General features: G+C 45.7%; 1 protein-coding gene across 1 annotated transcript in view; it reads right to left on the reverse strand.

The window, feature by feature from the left end:
* Window positions 1-11,838: 11,838 nt before the first annotated feature.
* Rnf150 (ring finger protein 150) overlaps window positions 11,839-25,422 on the reverse strand; it is a 226,529-nt gene continuing 212,945 nt past the window's right edge. Inside the window, exon 7 of the mRNA XM_032887717.1 lies at window positions 11,839-13,249. Coding sequence (XP_032743608.1) covers window positions 13,131-13,249 — 119 coding nt within the window. The 3' untranslated portion in view covers window positions 11,839-13,130. The remainder of the gene's footprint in view (window positions 13,250-25,422) is intronic.

Genomic DNA, 25,422 nt, shown 5'->3' on the forward strand with positions numbered 1-25,422 from the left:
CCTGTGCTCACACGGAGTCAACTGGGGGGCACAGTTAGGGTCAGGTTTCATGGAACCCTGCAGATAAAGTATGAGGTGATAATCCTCTCCTACTAAAATGTTAAATAGCTTCTAAAATCATAAAAGCAAGAATATCATTGACAAATAAAACTTCAAGATTCTCTAAATCCATCGTCCTAAAGTCAAAGTAACTGGGTCAACTAAAGCGCCACTGTATTCCCTTCTTTAGTTTGCTTTTCCCAAGTTATGGTCTCTGTATGTAGCCTTGGCTGTCCTGGAACTCACTCTGTAGACCAGGGTGACTTCAAACTCACAGAGATCCTCCTACCTCGGACTCCGGAGTATTGGGATTAAAGGTGTGCACCACCACTGCCTGGCCCCGTCTTCTCTTCTTAATTAGTGTCTTTGCATCTGAAACCTGAAATAACACTCAGGGTTTTTCTTCTCTTCAGACTTTAGGATCTCTTAGAAATCTGGAGGAACACTTGGTATACATACCCTGTCCCTGGCATTTCCCACATTGCCAATCTCTGTACTTTCTTCCCCAGTATATCTTGTCTTCTCTTGTATTTCGGGTTTTTAATTTTTCTTATTTTGAAAAAGATCTTCCTATATATTGCAGGCCAACCTCAAATTCACAATGTTCTTGGCTCAGCCTCCAAAGTTCTGGGATTACAGTTGCTTTGGGATTTTTCATTATGAGTTTAGAGTCCTTAGAATCTGGTTTACTAGCAGTTTTTCTTGAGACGCTCTTTTAGAGTCTATTGCTCCAGTGAGAATCGGCCTTCAGTGTGCATTATTTGTGGTGCATTACTGGGATGCAAGGAGCTTAGCTAAACGTGCAGTTCTTCATCTTGAAGGAGGTTTAAAGGTTTGTTTGTTTCTCAGTGTAAGGGGAGTTTCCGTCAACATCTATCTGCAGTGATTTAGACCAGGTTCTCTTCTCTTTGACTTCCTGCTGTAAAAGCCCTGAGTTACAGTGGGAGCTTCTCTACGAAGGTCAGGCTGTCAGCCAGCTTGGAAAGTACACTGCAACAAAGACTTATATTTGCAGGGCTGAGTGTAGAAAGTCATAACACACCTTGGCATTTCAAGGCCATTCTCTAGTTTGCAGAGGTAAGAGTAGAGAGCACTCATTAGGAACTCACTCTTTGAAAGATGTGTGTGCGGTGTGTGTGTGTGTTCCTGATTATACAATGCAGTTGTAGCAATCCTATTTTTCTAGACCAGACAGTTCTGTTTAGGCCATCTCTTGATTATACAATAATCTTCCTATCAATACATTCAACAACTACTTTAGTTTTTCCCGTTTTTCCATCCTGAGCTGTCTGAGGTGAGGGGTAGCCCAGCCATCTCTGGAAGTGACACAGATCCCCACACACCGAGGACCACGGGCATGAGACCAGGAGATGAGTATCAGCCTTGACTCTGCTCCTATAGTGAATGCCCTTTCCCTTCTGCTCCTGCTTCAAACAAAGAGAGGACGAGAAAAGAGAGAAAGAAATAGGAAAGAAGGAAGGCCCACCTTCCCCTTCTCCTGTGTAAGGAAGATGTGTGAGTGAGTCCTGGTTTCCCCAATCCCAGGCCAAGGCCTCCTCAAGTGAGGCTTATGGGAAGTTGTGCTGGCTGGAAAGTCACAGGCCCAGCCTAATTGACGGCAGCTTCTTTCCAGGCTCAGCTCTACTGCGCTCTTAGTCTGGAACTCGGCTGCTCTAGCACTTACATGTAAGTATAGATGCCATTTCCGAGCTCTGAATTGAGCTTTATTCTTAGAGATTTGGGACCCTTGGCTCTCACAGGATCTATAATATCAGGGACGCCTCTGTCATGTATACAGCTCTCATAGCAACCAGATATTAAGGCTGCCAATGAAGCTGGTTCTGGTTTCTCCCTTGATTGCTTAATAGCAAATCCTGAGGAACAAAGAAGGTAGGAATGTTCCAGGAGGCACAGAGTAGGGGATGGGGCGGAGACGGCACCAAGATCAGACCCTCTCGATGTTGTCACAGAGAGTGGGTCAGGAATGCTTTCCCCTGTGGAAGAACCTGAGGGTTGGAGGAGCTTAACTTCCAACCCTAGCAGGCTGACAGATACGGCTTCCCACTTGCTGGAGGCATGGAGTGTCATCCTCTCTGTGATTGGATGCTGTGAAACTACAAGTTGTCGTCACGATGAGCTGAGGGTTCTCTGACAGCTGGGAGCACAGAGGAAAGACCACTGTCTCTTGCTCCTCACACAGTCAAAAAGGATTATAGTGGGTTTTAAAGGAGACTACGATTAAGCGTTCACAAGTAAAAGTTAAAGTAATTTCTGTTGTTGACTCACTAAGGACAATGGAACAGTTGTTTGAAGATTAATCATAAGAACACAGCCCCCTCAGTCACCTGAATTTCTCATCTGGTGACACTCGAACATGGGTGATAATTACCACAGAGAAAGAGAATGTAGATTCTTCCTCCACTCTTCTGACTCCTCTCCCTGTGCCCCACCATCCTCTAATCTTCTATCACATGTCATACTCCTCCCCTTTTCTCCAACCTCATCCTTACTCAACCTCACCCTCATCCCTACTCAATCTCACCCTCATCCCTACCCTATTCCACCCTCTCTCCAGTCCTCCACTGTCAGACATTCCCCAGTCATGTCCATCCCTACCGCCTCCCAATCCTTACCCTGACCCGACCCCACCCTAGTTATCTTCCCTCTCCATGCCTACTCGGTCCTTCCTCCTACCTCATCCCCAGCCCTCTCTTCCACCTTATCCTCCATAACCCCACCTTCACCCAATCCTCTCCCACACCCTATTTCTCTCTAGTCAATCACCTTCTTGTATCATTGGAATAAGGCCAAACAACAACAACAAAACCCCAACCAATTAACCAACCAACCACCACCTCCATCACCACCTAAAACCAAAACAAAATAAGACAAAAACAGGGTTGGGAATTTAGCTCAGTGGTAGAGCGCTTGCCTAGCAAGGGCAAGGCTCTGGGTTTGGTCCTCAGCCCTGGAAAAAAAAAAAAAAAAAACAAAAACCCAATACTAGTGTTGCTTTCAAATACATTGAGACTTAGAAACTAAATTAATTTTTTTTCAGAACAAGAGTCACCAGCCCGGCTGACTTGCATGAAGCTGTTGGGAGCCTCTCCTTCCTTCTCCAGGGGATGAATGTGTGTCCTTTCAAGTAGAAAGCCCCGTCCACTTCCTTGGAAAATCAGGCAGCACGCCACATTGCTGCCCACTGCTCCCTGCTGGTACATGGGCATTCTATGCTTTCCGGAGGACACTCATTACTTGTCCTGGTAACAGTGCAAACACAACACCCCTTGGCCTGCCTGTTCAACTAGGAGCAGAGCATTCGCTACTTCTCTTGCTGTGTATGACTCACAGCTGGAGGGGAAACTGTTTACCATGGTGTGGACAGGATGCTAGTGGGGGCTGTAGTTAGGATCTCTCACATCTCCGTGGTTGAGCAAGAAGAGAGCAGGGATGCTGTGCTTTACCTTGCTTTCTCCTCTTTCCTTTTATTCAGTCGTGATTCCAGCCCATGGGTTGGTACCAGCCCCATGCAAGGCATCCCCCAGTTCCTGTTAAACATCTCTGGAAACAATCTCATAGACACAACTCAAAGTGTGCCTTGTGAATGCTCTTGGCGTCTCTTAATGACGTCAGGTTGACAATCCCAATCACAGGTAGGAGGGACAAGAGGTCCGTGGAACATGCAAGACACATGTGTGAAATGATATCTTGCAGGGAGTTTCCGTTTGAATGCTGATGGATGCACACAGGTGGTCTTGTCCAGGACAGGGGAGAACCCCCTCCCCCAACCCCCGGGGAAAATATTCTACCAACGTTAAGCATCAGGAAACACGTATACACGTATACCTTATGATTTTCTGGCAGTCTTTTGAAAGCCTTCGTCGGCTAATATGGACTGCGTGGTACTGTATTCCCACCCTGCTGATTTTGGGATTCTGTGCTGTAATTCTGAGCATACGTCGGCATGTACCCCATAGGAAGCCCTGGTCCATTGGAAACATGTGTAGGTTGGAGTTGAGATCAATAGTGCCTAGATTCTGGGCATAATAGCTTCATGTCTTTTTATGCCAGAGCTACGTCTGATGATAAAACTGGCATGACGGAGGCTTAAAGTTCAAGATGCTTTCCAGAACGACATAGTCATCTTTCCCAGTGATCCCTTGGATTATCTAGTTGCCTACAGCGTAAGTATGGACTACGCTGGGGAAGCTAAGCTATAAAAACCTGCCCAGTGGCTTCCAGAGGCCACAGCCAAGTATTATGAGTTTTTGAAATTGCCATCTCTGGGGTACACACCTCCTTGTGGATCTTGGGAGATCAGGCTGTCTTGCTCCTAAACGGTATAAACTGCGGGTCATGGAAGGGCAGGTGCTGGGTCTGCACCGCCCTGGGGCGCGCTGACTTCCGGTGGGCGATTCAGTGCTTCCGGGTGCTCCTCATCTTCCTTCACTTCTTGTCCCGCCTCGCTTACATTTCCTTTGCAACCCCCAGCTAATCCTAAGGTTCTGCTGCTTAAAATCATTTAGGAATGGTGGAACATTTTGGACTCAGTTCTTAAAGCAAGTGTCCTCTGAATACAAGGACCTGGATATCAGGTCCCCCATAAGAAAAACACCCCGCAAAACTGATGTTAATGTTGGGGCTGTCACAGACTACCTGAAAGACCCTCCCTCCAAGTGCAGCCATGATTTAAAATACAAACCTGTGGGGAATGGAAATGGAACTTTGGATAGCGTCCAGCACCCCCATCCGCTTCAACAGCATCGCCACTGAACTTGCCGGCCACTCTTGTGCAAATGCTAACTCTTTTGAATTTTTACTGCATTCATTTATAAATCTTTTATTTAGTGCATGTGTTTGCCTGCCCCTCTCTTTCTCTCTCATTCTTTCTTCCCCACCCCCCTCTGTGTGCGCGCGCGCGCGCGCGCGCGCGTGTGTGTGTGTGTGTGTGTGTGTACATGTATGCCACAGTGTTTGATGGTGAGAAAAGAACTTTCAGAATTTGTTTCCTTTCTTCCTTGGCTTCTGGTTTCAGTTTGAACTTAGGCCATCAGCCCTGACAGCAAAATGCCTTTAATTTCTGAGTCATCTCACCAGCCTGGTGTTAACCCTTTTAATCAATTCACTTAGAGGTGCAGAGCTCCCTGGAGGGCTAGCACCTGCCACGTGACCTACTTGAGAGAAATGACTCAGTGGTTTTCCTATTTTGGCCTTTTACCATAATAGGATTTAACAGTAAATATTGATGCACTGGTACCCACAGGGCCACCCTGGGAACTTGAGGAGAGGTGGCAGAGTTATGGGATATAGACGGTGCAACCACAAAATCTATTTCCATTTTATTAAAAAACAAAACCAAACAAACAAAACGAAAATGTCCTGGAAGTCACAATCCTTGTGTTGAAATCTTTATAGTTTGATATATCTTTTGACAGTAGGTCAGAACACAGTTGTGTTTATTTACATTATCGTCTTTAATATAATGAAAATCAGCATGTCTGATCGAATGTCTCCAGCTCTCGCCCCTACCGTTTCATCACTAGCCCAGCACCAGATAAACGTGACTGTTCTCCAAGCACACCGGAAGACAAAGAAGCAAAATAAAGGCTGGATCTCCTAAGGGGAGATGGACTCCCTTAAAGTCATAGGGTTTTTTCCTTCCAATTTCCTTTGTATTTGAAGAGATATAAAGTGCTTAAAAAAGAGTAGGGTAGGCATCTGGGCTTGGGAGGAAGGAAAGAGACCTAAATAGAAGAAAAGAAACAAACTACAAACAAAGTAACTATGCTTCCCTGACAGGGCTCTTAAATACCCAGGGGACTCTGCAGCGGAAGTGATGTCTTCACAGCGTGGCTATAGAATGCACTACCGCCACAGTTCAGCACGAGAAGCGTGAACCGAACTTCAAGTCCAAGATTCCCCCATGCAAAACCCAACCAGAGCCAGTTCTTGTGATTGGTGGATCAGAGGGGCAGTGAGGTCAGGGAAGGTCTGTCCTATCCTGTCTCAGATTATGGGTGAGGTGTGCCCATCCCAGCCAAAATGGCCTCACCGGCAAGCCCAAGGAAATACTGACTGTGGCATTGTCCTTTTACAACAGAAGCACATAATTCCCTCTAGGGAGGAAAATTAAAGCCACTGGATTTTTTTCCTTCGCTCGAGGGGATGGTGAGGCTGACTTATGACATCATGTCTAATTATTCCAGACTTGCAGATCCATTCTTTGTAGATTTTTTTTTGTATTACAGATAATGTGTTGCACAAAGAGAGTTTTAAAAAAATGCTGCCCTACCCCCTTCTTTTAAACAGACACTAGCTGGTTATGGTTTGCCAGTTACATCACAGAAGGTGACATATAAATTCTGGGTATTCTGCAAAGGAGAAAATTCTTCCTTCCACCTAAGGAGAGTTTTAAAGAACCCCCACCCCCACCTGGAATGGATGGAATGTAACTTCACAAATACAAAGTTTATTTCAAGTTTTCTAAATGTACTGGACATCCCACTATAAAAATAACACTCCCTCCCCACCCTCTCCCAACTCTAAATCTCTTCTTAATTATAAAATGGTACAATCATTTCCTATTAATGAGCTGAAAGCGGGAACTAAATTGATTCTGTACACATAAAAAAACCAATTTATTTCACACCATTTACATTCACACACGGAAGAAGTCCTTTTATTGATCTTCCTTCGCGATTTCACGGGAGGAAGTGGAGCCAAGCCAAAGCCACACAGACCTCTGCGGCACACATCGCAGTCGGAGGCATCTTCCCGGACAGCAACAGAACACGGCGACATTTTAGAGGTCTCCTACAGCTCTTTAGAGTTCATGACATTCTCTCCTCATTTGATAAGTGCTGGCCAAATTCTCCACTATTGAAGGAATGGTAAGGATGAAAAAGTAAGACGCACCTGTTGAAGTGGCGACCCACTGTGGCGACCCACTGCAAATTAATTTGCTAAAAGTATCGTTCCAGCAGAGGGCGCTCTGCCCTTACAATAACATCCCACAGGCCGGTAAGTAGGAAAGATACCAACACCAATTTGGATTGCTAAACCCCATGCACTGACCTTCAACTGCCCTGTCCCTAACAGGCAACAATTTGGTATTTACTTCAAAGAGCAGGATACACTACAGTGATCTAGCTCTTACATGAGAATTCTTTGGCTATTTAAAAATTTCACATCCTCAAAGAAAACTATGCTGAGTTCGATATGAGTGCTAGATTTGTCTGGGGAGTTTTGAAGGAAAGGAAGTTAAACACGAAAGTTTAAAGATGGCGTGTCACTAAGGCCACAGTCCGTTTTTTAGATTTGTGGATTCAGCAAGGCCAACCAACAGCCTGGAAAAAAAATTCTAAGTGCCCAAGGGATCCATCTTGACTTTTGTCTATGAGAACAGCAGGAGAAAATTCAGCTGGTTCAACAGAAGAACGTGTGTCCATTTGGGTGCTGATCAATCTTTGGTTTACTTAGCATACACGGTTCTCACATTTCCTCTGCTTCGCCAAGGTCACCACAGAATTTCACTGGTGACTCAGCAATGACTTTGGGTCACTCAGCTGTCTCTCCTTTCTCTGTAGATTTTCTGCCTGCCTCTTTAGAGCTCTTACAAGAAGCACATTCCCACCTTATCGTCGTCATCATCATCATCATTATCTTCATCTTCATCAGCAATCAACCACACATATTAAGTGCCAAAGAGCAGACAGTGCTGCAGTGAGGGTAGACATCTATAGTGCCACCAGGTTAGAGGATCTGGGCACTGAGGCTCATGAAAAGTCACTGGATTATGAAGGACAGACAGGGAGAGACTGAGTGACTGAGACAGCCTCTTACAGAACAAGGAACCAATTAAACGAATTGAAGTCCACCTATGGGAGCCACACTCCCTTCATGAGTTATGGGATGATAACATCATACCACCAAAAGGCTTGCAGTGGAGACAAATAGTTCCCCTATCTACAAGACTTTAGCTACTACCTCCTGTGAAAGGCCTGGTGTTGGGAGCTAAGTGGAGAGAGAACTACAGAGCAGTAAGAAACTAGGACACTTTTTTTTCAGGCTACTCCAATCTTCTTTATGATCAAGAATGTTTTCACTCCTGAATGTTGAGTCCCATAGACGACACCTGTTCTCCCTGGGACTCTGACAAGCTCTAAACCCAGATAGACTCCACTTAACCCACAAGGCTTTGATTGGGATCCTGAGGATGTCCTTCAGGGTACTGGTCATTTCCCTTGTGAAATGTAACCATCAACCCTGCTCCTAGGTCCCTTCCCAACAGGGACAGAGGTACTGCTCAAGAAAGCAGGTAGCCCGATCTTTGAAGGGCAGTGCCTCTGTTCCTCTCTGCCACTGGTTAAGTGACCCGTATGTCCTGTCTAAGAAGCACATGAGACTCCATGATAAGGACTCCGGGAAGATGGCAGATACAGGTCACTCAAGTCCTGCTCCCGTTAGGAGGTGACCAAGTAGCAGGGTTTAAGGAAATGGGATGTTACATAGGGAAAGTGTGTGTGTGTGTGTGTGTGTGTGTGTGTGTGTGTGTGTGTGTGTACACGTACCTATGTGTGTGGTCAAAAACACAGGGTGACACAGGAATACGCACAAGAAACCCAAGGAAGAGAAGTTAAGACTGCTATGGAAGCTGGAGAGGTGGCTCAGTGGTTAGGAGCACTGACTGATCTTCTAGAGGTCCTGAGTTCGATTCCCAGCAGCCACGTGATAGCTCACAACCATCAATGTGATCTGATGCCCTCTGCTGGCTTGCAGGTGTACATGTAGACAGAGCACAATAAAAAAAAAAAATGTTACCGGACATCGCCTCCATGGCCTTCATTAGAGAGCATGGTGTTCTTCCCTAAAATGTTTTTGAAAGTTTTTATTTGGTAATTTTTGTGGTGTTCAGCCACAGATATGCATTCAATGGACAACTAAATGCCATTAAATTCTTATGCTCTGCAATTTGTATTTCAGCACCAACTAAGCTTCCACCAAGGATCTTAGGCAGGCTGATGTCCTCTTTTGGTTCTGGAAGAGTGGTTGTCCCAAGGGATGTCTGGGCTGTTAAGGAAATGGCTCCTGGACACAGCCATTCTTAACAGGCTAGACCAAGACCCTTGAATAGGCATGGATGAGCATATCAAAGCAGCAGCAGCAGCAGCAGCAGCAGCAGCAACAACAACAACAACAACAACAACAACAACAACAACAATAACAACACCTCTCTGGAGAGAGACTTGCTTTCACAGCCAGGATGTCACATACAGTGTTGAAATAGTTAGGTGCCTCTGTTACTCCTCCTTACCCCCCACCCCCACTGCCTCCAGTCAGGGTTTCTCTATGTAGCTGTCCTGGAACTTGCTTCATACACCAGGCTGGCCTCGAACTCACTGAGATCCATCTGCCTGAGTGCTGGGATCAAAGGTGTGTGCCACCATTGCCTGACTGCCTCTGGTACTGCTCTCCCCACACTGTATCCATCCCTCGGTGGTGTGATCAGAATTGACATTGAAGGTGCTGCCAACCCCAGAGGGCTTTGTTCAAACGCTGTGCACACGAGGCCTGGGCTCTTTGGACTGACTAACCACACAGGAGGAAGCCATTCTGAAGGTGACTTTGGGGGAGTTCCAGGGTTCTTTTCCTCTCAGCCTTGGGCAAAGCTGACCAGGGGGCTGTTGACTACTCACTAAAGAGCGGCTGCGTGGGTGCAAGCCTCACAGGCCGTGCATGTGGCTCGACCTGCGGTTCCCTGTGCTTTTCCTGTCTCTGAGCTCTACTGCGCTAGAGCTGGGCAGCCACAAGGAGGAGGAACTGGGGGTTGAGGTAAATTCTCTTTGTGTCACACATGAGTCTCTGGGTTTGTCACAGAAGTGAGGGGTGCAATTTTATTTCAGCACCAAACAACATGCTTGGTTGTCTTGTTGTTGTTGTTGTTTTAACAAACAACTGGTCAGAGAAGCAACAGTTGCTGATGACAGTGGACACTGTGTTTAGGAAGTTAGTAAAAGCTATTTGAACTATTGATAATGAAACTATCAATAGGCTATTTGACAATGAAACAAGACTGTCCCTGGCTGTCTCCTTAGCCTACTTGCCTAAAGTCTGGTTTTCTTTTGGGGGAAAAAACTGACGTAATCTTTTCCCTTTTCTTCTGCCAGGGTCAGGAACACCTGTAAGTATTCTGGAACATCTCTTGGGCTGTGCCGTCCAGCCGGTGGCCACTAGGCACATGTGGCTACGGAAAGCTTGAACTGTGGCTCATAGAAATTGAGATGTGTGAAAGACACAGTGGATTTAGAATAGGTAACAAAAAATAGAGGAAAATATTTCCCTAATACTTTCTATATCATTTGCATATCAAAACCATAATATTAGGTTAAATAAACTACTATCAAATTATTTTCACCTGTTTCTTTTTTGCTTCTTAAAATGTGGGTAATGGGATTTTTTTTTTCCGGAGCTGAGGACCGAACCCAGGGCCTTGCGCTTGCTAGGCAAGCGCTCTACCACTGAGCTAAATCCCCAACCCTGGGAATTTTTTTTTTTAAATGTATGTGACTTGGGCTGTATTTCTGTTGGGCAGAGTTGGTACAGCACTTGCTCCAGAAAAATGCATGCCTGTAAATGCATATTCAGTGTGCATTCCTGGGCTCACAGTCACGAGTGATTCACTGGGTCCTCAGGTCAGGGCCTCCTCATTGTGGAAGATAAGAGCTTTTCCAGTTTACGCTAAGAGGAAAACTTTCTCATTAATCTTTCTTTTGCCATGAAGGTCACAGGGGAAGCCTTTCAGAACTCTTTGGTGAGCAGACTGTCAAAGGCTCAGAGAGCTTGCCACAGGGTCTCCTTGAGTCAGATTTGCAGGCCAAGGATGGACCTCTTGGGCCCTTCACCATTCACTTAGCATCCTGTAGGGTACCTGGTCAAGGGCTTGCTTGCGTAATGAGCAGTTTACCTGACCACTGGCCAGAAAACACCACCCACCATATCTTTTCCTCTGTGGTCATGCAGTGTAATTTTGTATTTCTCTTGTTGTTGAATTACCCTAATGTCATTAGCTAAATATTAAAATTTGTTGTGTTGTTTTCTCGACACAGATTCCCCTGGAGAAGTGCAAATGTGTGATCCCAGACAGAGGGGCATGTGAGACTCATCTTTGAAACTTCATTTGACATAATCTGGTTTAGCACTCACCTGCTCCCTCGCTATTGAGCATCTCAGTCCTTAGAGGCTGGCATTAATTATGGGATGTGCTAGACCTTAGACAGAGGTGGTTTTTCTGAAGGTTGTTATCATTTTCCTTGCCTTGCTGTCGACTCAGGTATCATCAAATAGGAACACATTAAAAGTAGAAAGAAAGGAAGGAAGGAAGGAAGGAAGGAAGGAAGAAAAAAGAGCAGTGGAGAATTCCATTGTCCTGGACTCAAAATTCCAGTGTGTAGCAAGGATTTACAGCCCAACCAAGCGCTGTGTGAATGATATCAGTGTAATGAGGTGGAAAAGCCCAAATCAAATACATAAATACAACTCAGCGGGAAGAGCTTGCTTTCCTGGTTAATTCCTGCTCTGTTTGACCTTGCTAACTGCTACCAACTGCTAGGAGGGGGAGGGGGAGGGGAATAGGAGGGGAAGAGGAATAGGGGGGGGAGGGGGAGGGGGGAAGAGATCCTCCTGATTTTTCAGAGGGACACAGGTGGCCACCTCTGCCTCTGGAATTGCTTCACGTATCCCAATATTGTCCACTTGAGAGACAGCACACTCTTGTTACTGTTTCAGACAAGAAGAGGATACAATCATAAACCACTTTATAGTACAGTGGGTTTTCATAGTCATTTGTTATATTTTTCTCTTTTAATATTATTTGATTCTCACCATCAGAAGAAACTCGATTTAGCAATTTCCCATGATGCACAGTGGCATTCAGACTTTATCAGATCATGCCTCATTCTTCTCTCGATGCCCGGATGTTCTCAGGAAGACCCAAGATGCAAACCGTCGAGGACTTGCTTAGATATTTCCGTGTAGGCTGGTGAGGGTCAACAGGACAGTCCCTGAAGCAAGCTTACGCCTGGATGCCAGTGCCCTAGAAAACTGATCGCGTCTTTTCTATACCTCACACCTACAGAATTCACTTATGAAGATGATAAACTGCTCAGGCCTTGGGGGAAATGGGGGAGTCAGGAATCTTCCCTACCCTGGGAAGATGGGGTATCATTTTTTTCTTTTAAACTAGGCTTATAGTTCCATATACTCTGAACTTTTTCATGGTGTCCTGTGGGCACTTCTGAGTTTTTGTCTAAGACCCTGAAGTCAGAGGACTCACACGCCCCCCTGACAGTTCGCTCCTGTCAAGGTGGCCCTGACAGGCCACGGCAAGTAGAAGCCTACGCGACAGAGCTGAAATAACAAACACCCGACTCAGCAGATCCAGAACTTAGTGCTGCCGTCGGGCGGCTGGGCTTGCAAGGCCCACTTAGAGGAGGGGGTTAGACCCTGGATAAGATCTGGCCTCCCAGCATTTCAGGGTGCTGAGGCAATCCTCAAAGCCATACACGCGTGACATTGATAACTCATGACGATGAATCTCAGAGACACGGTACAAACCGATCACCAGAGCAGCAACCAGAACTTCTAAACTGACCTCTGTACACGGGCTGGGGTGAATCAAAGGGAAAACAGAGGGATTGATTCGGAAACTACACATCAACTTTAAAAAGAAATTGCTGAGGGACCGAAACCGTCTTTCCCAAACAAGAGCAAGAAGACGGGAGAGGCTGAAATCAAGTGAAGAAGCTGTGAAGGTCTCCTTCCGGTTTGCCGTGTGCGCACAGACACCAAGGGATCCAGCTTTCAACTCCCACATCAAGGCCACAGGCTGTCACAGAGATGGGAACCCGAGTCCTGACTCCGGAGACTTTGGATATTGCTTTCGTACTGCCCCTGAACAGAGTTCAAGGTTGCCATGGTGACCTGAAGGGGTTGCCATGGTGACCCGAAGGCCGCGTATCCAGTTCAATTCTCGGAGCATGCTTCCTTCCTGTCCCCCTGGTTCCTATGTCTTCTTCCTGTCCATTTCTACCTTCTCAAGATTTCACCTCCTCGCAGTCTTGGTCGGTGGAAAGTTCTACATCAGACAGCCCCACTTCCAGGGCCATAATTAGTGAGATGTCAGAGTCACTGCTCACTGCTGGCTCTTGGTCACCTGAGGGGGACAAAGCAAAGTTTACGGTCAACATCAAGTTACGTCTTTGGATGCCTCCCTTTTAGAATTATTGTTCCTAGCAGTGTTTCTGTTCGTAAGATCTAGTTTTTGTTCTTTTAAATTAAGCGAGTGATGTAGATTGCCGTGTGAGTGTGCATGTGTCTGTGCACACGAGTGCAGGTGCCTGTGGAGGAGGCACTGGAATGATGAGCAGTTGTGAGCTGCCCAATTCGGATGCTGGGCACTGAATTCGTGTCCTCTGGAAGAGCAGTGTGCAGATTAAAACACGGAGCCCCTCCCCATCCCAGCTATTATCATTTCCTTAAGTCTGAGGGGGAAAAATATGGCTGTTTTGTAAAAACTCTGATTCAAATCTCACCTCAAAATAGATCCCCAGATAAATTCTAAGTGGGTCAGAAAGTTAAGTGTGTGAGCCACCATGGCTACGGTGGTGAATGCTCGCAAAGTCAGCACCATGGAGGTGGAAGCAGGAAGACTGAGCCTGAGGTCAGCCTGAGCTGCATGGTGAGCCCATATCTCAGAAGAGGAAAACCAACACAGCCATAACCCAACAGTCCTGAGATGCTAATGCTGACCACCTGCCCAATAGGATCCAGAATCACTTAAGAGACAAACCTCTGCACCTGTCTGGGTGGGAGCATCTGGGCTTGGTTAGAGATAAGAAGAGACATAGTAAATGTTGGTCTTTCCATGGGCGGGGGAAAATGAATGTTACCTAAGCACCCACGTTCATCTCTCTTGCTTCTAAAAGGTGATCAGTTGCCTCAAATTGCCAAATGGTGGCTGTACCTCAGAGTAAAAATATTTGATCCCCCAAATAAATTCAAAGAAACCAGTAATGGGCAAAAACAAAGAGTAAGGCAACATAGTGTCTTAGTTGTGGTTCTGAGTTTTAGTTGTCTACTCGACACAACCAGCAACCTCCAGGGAAGAGAGTCTTGGTGAGGGTGTGTCTGGGTCATCTTGGCCTGTGGCCGTGTCTTTGGGAGATTATCTCCATGAGCTAACTGTCAGTAGAGGTGGGAAGATTTGTCCCCTGTGGGGAAAACTGTTCTCCAGCCGGGAATCCCAGACCGTGCAGGAGTGGGGGAAGTGGGACGAATACAAACGTGAGCCTGACAGTGGATGTGCAGCTGCTTCCTGTCCCGGCTATGAGACTATAACCAGGACTGCCGAGCTGGTGAAACAGGTCTCCCAAGCAGCTGTTTTTGTCATTACATTTTATCAAGGAAACAGCAAAAAGGGACAATGCCAAAGTGTATTTCTCAGTTGTAAAATGTGTGTCTAAGAGGGCAAGAAAAGTAATCGAGTAACTCATGGAACTGAGCTCAAATGTTAGAAAATGCTAAAATTATAAATTAATGCTGACGGTATATATTAGATGGGGAATTTTCAAACACACACACACACACACACACACACACACACACACACACACACACACTGTGTGCATACATGTGGAGCAGGAGGTCAGCATCAGTTTATCTGAGACAGGATCTCTGGAGCTTGTTGATTAGGGAAGCGTGGCTGGACAGCAGGCTCCAGGCGTCCTGTCTCTGTCCTCTGCACCCCTCCCGTATGCTAAGGTTCTAAGTCTGTCCCCCACTGCACATGGCTTCTAGGCGGACACGGCTGAGGGTGAAACCCAGATTCCCATGATTGCTCCTGAGACTCAGGACTGGGTTCCTGCCACAGCGAAAGCCTTTAAGTCATTAAGAAGGATCACGTGATGGAAGGCAGGCACAGAAGGGTTTAATGCAGATCCATTATAAGTAGAAGTAAAATGGGAGCGTTCCTTTTTTGTAAATGTAACTTCCTTTTTTTAAATTTTTGCAAATGTAATTGTTACTCTTTACAAAAGAAAATGTTGCAGTTAAAAGTATATTGAGATGGGCTTGTTGAAGTACTGCAAACAGAAATGTAAATCTTTTTTAACCTTTTAAAAATGTAAATTCTTTTTAATTTGAGACATACTATTTGTACATCTTGGCTATGGCACATGACGGTAATCTAATACATGTATGTAGTGTATAATAACCAGAGGTAATAAATGTTCCCATGTCTTCAAACATTATCCTTTTTATATCCGGAGATTTTTATTTCTTTACTCATTTTGTAGTATATCACATATTGTTTTAACCGACACTTACCCCCGTCTATTTTAAGGAACCCAGAACTAATTTCTCCACTGTGACTATGGAGCCCTTGTTAAAATTCTTTCCATCTCCTCTCCCACTACCCTTCCCAGTCTCCAGAGACCATTACTCTGCTTCGTTCTTCCATTAGAGTTATAAAATTTTCACCTAATAATTTTATTTCCAGGATGCTCTAAGGAGGAAGGATTAGAAGTGCAAAAATATTCACTTAACATTACTTGGTAAGTTACACAGTGCAGTAACAGAAAATAGCTCAAAAACAATGTTACTTTTTTTTTTTTGGTCTTTTTTTCGGAGCTGGGGACCGAACCCAGGGCCTTGCGCTTCCTAGGCAAGCGCTCTACCACTGAGCTAAATCCCCAACCCCACAATGTTACTTTCAAAGGATGATGTTCTTATACCCACCTGAGTGAAGTTTTCCAAGAGTTCAGAGTTACATAAATAGACACTTAATGGCATTTTCAGCTTAACGATATATCAGAAATGAGTTCAGAAGCACTCAAAGCTTGCTTGCTGCAAGGCTGATGTGAGAATGTTGTTATAATTGGAAGCAAGGAACTAAAAAGGTTAACATAAGAGGAGGAGGGGGGTTGGGGATTTGCTCAGTGGTAGGCGCTTGCCTAGAAGTGCAAGGCCTGTTGGTCCCCAGCTCGAAAAAAAGGAAGGAGGAGGAGAAGGAGGAGGAAAAGAAGAGGAGGAAAAGGAGGAGGAGAGGAGGAGGAAGTGGAGGGAGGAGGAAGAGGAAAAAGAGGAGTAAGGAGAGGAGGAAGAGGAGAGGAAGAGGAAATGGCATTTATGCTTTGGGGACTTTCTTTCCCTCTCTCCTTCCTTCTTTCCTTCCTTTTTTCCTTCCTTCTCTTTCTTCCTTCCCTTTCTTTCTTTCTTTCTCTTTCTTTCTTTCTTTCTTTCTTTCTTTCTTTCTTTCTTTCTTTCTTTTTTCTTCCTTCCTTTTCCTTCCTTCCTTCTTCCTTCCTTCCTTCCTTCTTTCCTTCCAGACAAGGTCTCTGTAGCTTAAATTGACTGAGATTTAGGCTTTATATTAATATTTATATTGATGTTCCTTTTAAGATATAATTTTTGTTTGTTTGTGTTTCAAAGCAGGGTTTCTCTGTGTAGCCCTGGCTGTCCTGGAACTCACTCTGCAGACCAGGCTGGCCTCAAACTCAATAGATTCACCTGCCTCTGCTTCCTAAGTGCTGGATTATAGCTGCGTGCAGCTTCCCCCCCCCCTTTTCTCTTTTTCTGGATCTATTTCCAAATACTCTAGAACGAGTACAACTCTTGAATTCTTTCAAGATGTATCGAGTCTCTGCTACGAGCTATCAATTGAGCTAGCTGCTATGCGAGTGAGAACGAGACAATTCCGAGCTTACTGTCCAGCATGCAGACATAAGCAGAATATTGGCTCTGAGGGAAGATGGCTGAGGTATGGGAGGAGCAGGAGAGGAGGCTATGGAGCCATACGCTGGGTCAAAGAGGGTGTGTGCCGCAGGGTGCTATGTCGAAACTGACTTCTAAGGGTAATGCGTACTTTAGGCAGATGCGTAACACAGAATGATCTTTTAAGTAGTAGTCACTGTGTACACAGATGGCTGCATGTGATGGGGGCCATGGTGAGCACGCAGACATCAGACAATATTCAAATATGACTGGAATGCATAACCGAACTAGGGAGTAGGCCAGGGGAGGCTCACGATCTGCCTAAGGCAGCTGTGATCCAGAAAGTCTTAGGCTTTCTATCACTGTGCTGAGGAACCGTGCAATTAAAAGTCCAATAAAGATGTCTCTGAAATGAAGACTGATGACAGTTATAATACGTTTGCTCTGGCTGTTGCCGATGTTACTTGCCATGCTGAAGACAGTTAAGGAAAATGTATGTATTTAATAAAGAGCAGTGAATTTCCAAGATGCCTTCAAAAAGACAAGGAGAGCGAACAGAGTTGTGTCCTGAAGAATCAGCCTCACACGGGTCATCCCATGGAAGACCAAGCTCTGACAGGTTTCAGATGCTGGCTCACAACTCCCCAGGCACCAATGGGAGATACAAGTATTTAGTACTTGAGGACAGTGCTGTTCCCTGAATTCTTTATCAAACTATCCATCCAACATGAAATGAAATGAACTTGAGCATTTGCCTCACAACAGACTCCCTGACAAGCTGGCTGTCTATATACATCTCCTTCCACACTTAATTCCTCTGCTCTAGAACCATCGGACCTGCATTCCTGACTGGGGGGAGACAGGGGAGGGCAGGTGCAAACTGGGATGAGCCTTCCTCTGTTGTCTCAGCAGTTAGTGTCTCCTGCTGGGTGAGCCCCATGCCTCTGCCACCACTGTCAGAGTGCTTTTGTCCATCCTGTCCCTACTGTGGGGAGACCACCTCAGGCACAGCTGTCTCAGGTCTCCCAGGTCACCCAGTGCTTGCTCTCCCTGCCCACTGGCTAGAATTTGCTTCTGTCTCCTCTCTCCTTACTCCATACATGTCAGATTCTGTATTTAGTTTAAAAAGTCTTTGTTATGGTTTTAGGAGAGATTGGAAATGGCTTCATATGTTTCTTCCATCTCTCATACCCAGTGCTTTCATTAAACACTTTACAGCGACAATGAGACATATATATCTAAAATCATAATATCTGGTGTGTTTGTACCAGCCTGCGATCTCAGCAGCTGAGCTGTGGCAACAAGAGAATCAGAACTTCAAGGTTTTCATTGGCTACATGTAGAGCTTGAGGCAAGCCTGGGTTATAAGAGACCCTACCTCAAAATTGTCTGTCTGTCTGTCTGTCTGTCTATGTTTCTATGAGAATTGGAAGTCTTGCTTCCTTTAGACAATATTCTAGTCTAACTATTACCAATTATTTGTGCTAATTTGTGTAACTTCATCCTCCGGGATTGATGTTTAATTGACCATTAAATAAGAACTTTGGCTGACTATATAGAGTCAATCCGTATACAATCTAGCCCTGTACTTCATTCACTGTGGATTCTCAATGAGTAATTAGTAATTACTAATGAGAAGGAAGCAAGTCAAAACTGTTAAATATATTCTTAACCTTTCTAATCACTTTTATTTCTGCAATATAAATGCTTATTGTGTATCTGGGAAACGTCCATTAATGGGGAAATCAGTTCTTCGAGGTCCAGTGAAAGCTGAAGACTTCTTATTCTCAGAGATGAAAATTCAGAAGAGGACAGTGAGGGCACACCCTTATCATACCAGGACTTGGGGGTCTGCAAAGCAAGGTCTAGAATCTGAGGCCAGCCTGAGCTACTCTGTATCCAAAACCACCCACATAATAGCAACAAAAGAGGAACTACACAGGAATTGTTACCCACTCCCACCCCTCCCTCCCTCCCTCCCTCCTCCCTCCCTCCCTCCCTCCCTCCCTCCCTCTTCTTCCTCCCTCCCTCCTCCCTCCTTCCCCTCCCTCCTCCCTCCCTCCCTCCCTCTTCTTCCCTCCCTCCCTCCATTTTGACCTTGAGTATCTCACAAAGGCTCAGGTGTTGGAGGCTCGATCCTCACTGTGGTTTTGCTGGAAGGTGGTTGAAACCTTTGAGAGGAGGGCGAGTGGGGGTTGTTAGGCCTACAGAGTGTGCCCTTGGAAGGGACTTTGAGTCCTTAGCTTCTCCAGCTCCTTCCCTTTGTTCAGGCCTCCTCTATTACTTTATTAACCCCAGTCTTCCCCACCATGCTGCTACAGGTCCAGAGCAATGGGGCTAAGCGGTCATGGCCACCAAACCTTCCAAGTTAGGAGCCAAAATAAGCCTCTTCTCTTTTCAAAGTTGGTTTATCTCAGACATTTGTCACAATTACAGTGACATAAAACCAATAGCTCTTTCCATTCCACTCCACCCCTTCCTTCTTTTTAAAAATAAAATTTTATTTATTTTTGACAGGATTTTTCTATTTAGTCTAGGCTGATCTTCACTCATAATTCCCCTCTCAGGCAGCAAGAACTACAGGCAACTCTCCACACTCTCAGAATCTTTATCCTTAATGGTGATTGGCTAATTTCAGTACATGTCTAGCTTTTCAACTAAGTCCATGGCAAATCAACTAAACAGTTTATTACCATAGATCGATTTTATGATTTTTCTATGATTCTAGCCAAAAGGGGTTACAGAGAAAGGGGCCAACACACCACAGTGCTACAGTCAGAGCTCACCCACCCAGGGACAGAGCTCACCCCACCCGCTAGGGACAGAGCTCCCCCCCCCCAGCCCCCTAGGAGCAGAGCTCACTCCCAAGGGACAGAGCTCACCCACCCAGGGACAGAGCTCACCCCACCCCCCAGGGACAGAGCTCCCCCACACAGAGCTCACCCCCAGGGACAGAGCTCCCCCCCAGGGACAGAGCTCACCCCCAGGGACAGAGCTCACCCCCAGGGACAGAGCTCACCCCCTAGGGACAGAGCTCACCCCCTAGGGACAGAGCTCACCCACCCAGGGACAGTGCTCACCCCACCCCCCAGGGTCAGAGCTCACCCCTTAGGGTCAGAGCTCACCCCCTAGGGACAGAGCTCACCCCACCCAGAGACAGAGGCAGCTTTACTCCAGCCTCTGCAGCCACAAGCACCCCAGATTTCATGGCTTCAAACTCACAGAAGTGTTTTCTAAATTGGAATGTGTGAACTGGATTTTTAAAAGCCTGGAGAATCACAGGGGCTGCTACAGTTACAGGTGGCCAAACCCATGGAAATTAAATACAGTCCTGAGTAGCTTAAGGTAAAGGGGGCCAGAAATCAACAAGGCACATTTGTGGAAAGCGGTTGGTTCAGGTTTCCTGGTGTAACATTGCACGGTTTCACAGAACATCATAGTTTACTAAATTTTTCTTTAAAAAAAGAGCTGAAGACTTGGAAATCATACTTTTTTTTTTTTTTTTAAAGATTTATTCATTTATTATATATTACACTGTAGCTGTCTTCAGATACACCAGAAGAGGGCATCAGATCTCATTACAGATGGTTGTGAGCCATCATGTGGTTGCTGGGAATTGAACTCATGACCTCTGGAAGAGCAGTCAGTATTCTTAACCACTGAGCCATCTCTCCAGCCCCGGAAATCATTCTTAAGTATTTCTTATGTTGTAACTCGAACGTAACAACCGAGGATACACAGCTATCCACGACACAAGCGCGTATTGACTCTGTCTCTTTCCTTTGCAAAAAGCCCACAAAAACTCATACAAAATATAGCCCAGTCCGTACAAGCCTCTGTTGTGTCCGCTGTGTTCACTTTAGAGACGAAAAGTACTTTGAATCCTCATGGCACAGAATTATATACACTTCTAAAGATATGCAGGGATATTAAGTAGGGAATGACACGATGTGTTTACTCTTTTAAGTGCTCACTTTTGCTGTTAACTAAAGGCAGAAAGAACCTGGTTAGGAGAGTATGGCAGAAAAGCCAATGACCGCGCTGTGTGCTGATGAGATAGAGGGAAGAGGAGAAACGATTTGACAGAAGCGTTATTGGAAAAGGGATGGTCTGGAACCACAGTTCCTGAGCCGTGTGGTGACCCAGAGAGCACGGAAGGGAGCAGGTTTGGAAGAGGGAGAGTTTGGCTTTGCGCCTGCTGGGCGGGAAGCATGTGGGACCTTCCAGGGAGATGTGGTGGTGGCGCTCATGTAATCACTGAGCGGCTTATAGAAGCACTGGCTTGTGCGGAGGTTATGACAATGTATGATAGAAGGGGACAGATTGGCAAAATCTCTTGGGAGCGTTAAAATCTAGAGGCAAGAACACAAACTGGTGTTTCTCCAGATGTTTTCTTTGGACGCACAGCTTTTAAAAACTGAGATGTAACCCATCCCGTGGGCAAACGCCAGTCCTTGACACTATTAATGATACTTGGCTACGCTTGCAGACCGGAGTCTAGCATTGCTGTTCTCTGAGAGGCTCCACCCAGCAGCTGACTCAGACAGGGGCAGACACCCACAGCCAATCGGTGGATAGAACTTGGGGACGCTTATGAAAGAACAGGAGGAAGGATTACAGGCCCTGAAGGGGATAGGAACTCTACATGAAGACCAACAGAGTCAACTAACCTGGACCCTTGGGGCTCTCAGAGACTGAACCACCAACCAAAGAACATTCATGGGCTGTCCCTAGGGCTCCCTGCACCTATGTAGAAGATGGGCAGCTTGGTCTTCATGTGGGTCTTGAACAATTGGAGCACAGGCTATCCCAAAAGCTGTTGCCTGTCTGTGGAGAACATTTTTCTAACTGGCCTACCTTGTCTGGTTTCAGTGGGAAAGATACGCCTAGCCTCACAGAAATTTGATGTGCAAAAGTCGGGGGCTCCTGTTGTTGTAAAAATATAAAAAATAAAAAAGTATTGGTGTCTTTTATCCCACTAGGTCTGACGCCTCAGTGCGCCAAGATCTTGGCAGAAACACATCACACTTGATGCTGAGTACATCAGTATCATAACTGTGGTCAGACAAGACACTCTTAGTGGTGGGACTTTTTAATTTCATACGGTCACAAGTGATTAATGTACTTGGTTTATCCCTTGCTTGATATGGAAAATGTCAGGCTGACTTCTGCTATGGGTTTGATGTAATTTTCTACTAATGGTGGTATGTTGATAGCTCAAGTTCCTTCCAACCTCAAAATAGAAGAAAGATCTGAAGATTTCCACCCCCCCCATCATTTTTATTGGTAGCAGGGCTTCTGTTCTAAACCTCATGTTGAAAATTCAGTGGCCACTAAAATGGTCTTAAGAGGCAGGACCCTTGCGTTCATTAGGTCATGAGACTCTCCTGGTGAATGGACTCGTATCGTAATTGGGGGAGTAAGTCCCTCATAAAAGGACATGCTGGGCTCAGTTTTCTCTCTGTGTCTTGGGCATGCCCGTTGGCTACTCCACCACCATGTTAATAAGACACAGCAAGACAGCCATCGCCAGATGGGGTCCCTTAGTCTTAGATTTCTGAGACTCCAGAATCAGGAACTGAAGACATGTACATTGTCCATAATTGTTTCTGTCCCCTGCACTATGTTACAGTAGCCCACGGTGACTTCTTTGCATCCAGTCTCTGACTCAGGGCCCTGGCTTACATTTCATTGCCTTATTATCTCCTCTAGAAATGGCGGATGCCTGGGAAATGAAATCGAAGTTGCTTTTACAGTGCTTTGTTGTTTTTTAAATGACGAGTGAAATATTAATGGTTACTGAGAACTTATTACATGCCAGGAAACACAGCGAGTACTGTAAATAGGTTCTACAACTTAGTACCCATAATTAACCTATGACAGAAGCATAGGTTCTCCCTGACCCCCCGCCATTGTTAGATAAGTTCTAACTGTGTAGCCCTGGCTGGCCTGGAAGTCCCAGAGAGCTACCTGTCTTTATCTCCTCATATCTGAAATTACAGATGTGTACCGCCATTCCTGGATACCATTTTTTGTTTTTGATGCTAAAACCAAATCCCTAAAGGTTAAAAAATCCCCTATGATGCTCGGCAATTCTAGTTGGAACTGCAATTGATGCCCACATTCTGTCTCCAGAGTGTGCTTAACTCGAGGGTTGGTGGAATTGTAGGGGTTCTGAGGATGAAAAGTTAGCCTCATACATTTTCGATTATTTACACAGAGGCATTTTTTTCTGCTGTCTCTCACCAGGTCCCTGAAGAACCAACAGACAAGAGTCAATCAAGTGAGACACTCTGCTTCCCTGGTGCCTCAGAGAACACAGAACTGCAAACAGTTGTTTTGTGTTTTGGAAATTTTTACTTTATGTGTATGTGCATGTGCTTGAGTGTATATTTCATGAATGTGTAATGTGCTTGGGTAAATATATATATTGTGTGTGTGCACATGTATGTGTGTGTGTATATTGTGTGTGTGTTTATGTGTGTGTGTTTATGTGTGTGTGTTTATGTGTGTGTGTTTATGTGTGTGTGTTTATGTGTGTGTGTATATTGTGTGTGTGTTTATGTGTGTGTGTTTATGTGTGTGTGTATATTGTGTGTGTGTTTATGGGTGTGTGTTTATGTGTGTGTGTGTGTGTGTGCTTGTGTGTGTGTGTGTGTGTGTGTGTGTGTGTGTGTGTGTGTGTTTATGTGTGTGTGTTATGTGTGTGTGTATATTATGTGTGTGTGTTTATGTGTGTGTATATTGTGTGTGTGTTTATGTGTGTATTTATGTATGTGTGTATATTGTGTGTGTGTGTTTATGTGTGTGTGTGTTTGTGTGTGTGTGTGTGTGTGTGTGTGTGTGTGTGTGTAGCACCTTCAGAGGTCAGAAGACTTCCCCAAGAGCTGACCGTTGTGAGCTGCTGCCTGGTGTGGGTGCCAGGAACCACACTTCTTGAAGAGCAGCAGACTCTCTTGTGGGCAGGAGCCATCTTTCCAGCTCCATGGTGTTTAGATTTCTTTATTTTATTTATATGAGTATTTACATAGCTGTTTCAGACACACCAGAAGAGGGCATCAGATCCCATGACAGATGGTTGTGAGCCACCATGTGTTTGCTGGGACTTGAACTCAGGACCTCTGGAAGAGCAGTCGGTCTCTCCAGCTCAGCTTCGTGACTTTAAAATGCCTGCTCACTGGAGTTTACACTGCGTGGAGGAACCTTCTGTTAACTTGACACGACAGTTCACAGGCTCTCGCCCTTGGCCCTAGGTAGCTGTTCCTCTTTGGAAAGCAGAACGGGAGCCTTGTTGGAGAACTGGTATTTACTCTGCTGCAAAGCAGCCTAGGGAAGCTGGCTGAGGTAAGAGGCCCTCTGTTAGGAGTTAACAACCACCACCCGGGGAAGAGCTGCTCTGCTTTGAAAGAAAACAAGGTGGTGGTGACTGGAAGCCCGGCTTGGTGCCCACACGCTGGGGCCTGTTCGTCAGTACATTACTTTCTTCGTGTACTGGGAAAATGAGGTCTCAGAGAATAAATGACATCTTATGTCCATGGCTAGTGATGCTTATCTTCTGGAAACTAGGACATGTTTCCAATCAACCCTGCCTTATACAGGAGTACCAAAGAGCTGAATAACAAGGTGGTCCTCCTTTCAAAATGCCTCACAATGTGGAGGCTCCTTCAGGCAGCAGCAGGGTCTCTCTCTCTCTCTCTCTCTCTCTCTCTCTCTCTCTCTCTCTCTTGTATGTGTTTGCACACGTGTGTTCTTACGTTCTCGAACTGAGGTGAGAGGTTGACACTGGGTATCTTCTTCTATCAACCTCCACCTTATTTTCGAGAAGGGCTATCTCTCAGGAAACCTGGAAATTTGCTGCTTCAACTGGCTGGCCAGGGGGCCTCTGGGGCCCACCTCCCTCTGAGCCAGGTGCCAAGGTGGCAGGCATTTCCCATCACACCTGTGCTGGGGATCCAAACTCAGCTCCCAGGCAGCCCCCTCCCCAGTCCTCTCTGCCATGATCTTAGTGGGAAAGTCAACTGGACCTTAAATGCAGAGTGTTTTTAATATGGAAATGTGTGCTTTTGCATTGTTGGGCTTAAATTCACTTTAAGGATTTCTCCAAGTAGCTTTTGTTTCGAGTGTGACAGGCGTTTGAGCAGTTCTCTCAGAGGCTATCACGGTCTGACTCATAATGTCTTGTTCTTACTGGCTTCATCTTGTGTATCAGGCACTGCGGGAAGCAGCGAGGGGTACGTACAAGTTTGTCTATTGTCTTCGCCCTAAAAAGAGGAGTTGGATTTCCCCACGAGTGAATCATATGCTATGAATGAAGCCAACTCGTCTGAGGTTGGACCCCACCCCAGTCAGTGCTGTTGGTGACAGTGCCATTTCAAGTGGCAGAATGTCTACACGGATTATACACATCAGGTCAACTTGTTCTCCTAGCAATGCTCCGAGACCACCAGGAACCACATGTTCTAGGCTTACAGTGCAAAGCCACCCATTGGGCCAATTGATTCCTAACTTTATCCAGACGTAACTGAAATCCTCACCTTCTGAATTCCTGTTGCAGGGTCCTGAGTATGCACATAATGAGCCCCAGTGAGCTAGACTTTCCTAGCGTTCAGACAGGCA

The sequence above is a fragment of the Rattus rattus genome, chromosome 17 (assembly GCF_011064425.1).
Source record: "Rattus rattus isolate New Zealand chromosome 17, Rrattus_CSIRO_v1, whole genome shotgun sequence".
In the NCBI taxonomy this organism is placed as follows: Eukaryota; Metazoa; Chordata; class Mammalia; order Rodentia; family Muridae; genus Rattus; species Rattus rattus.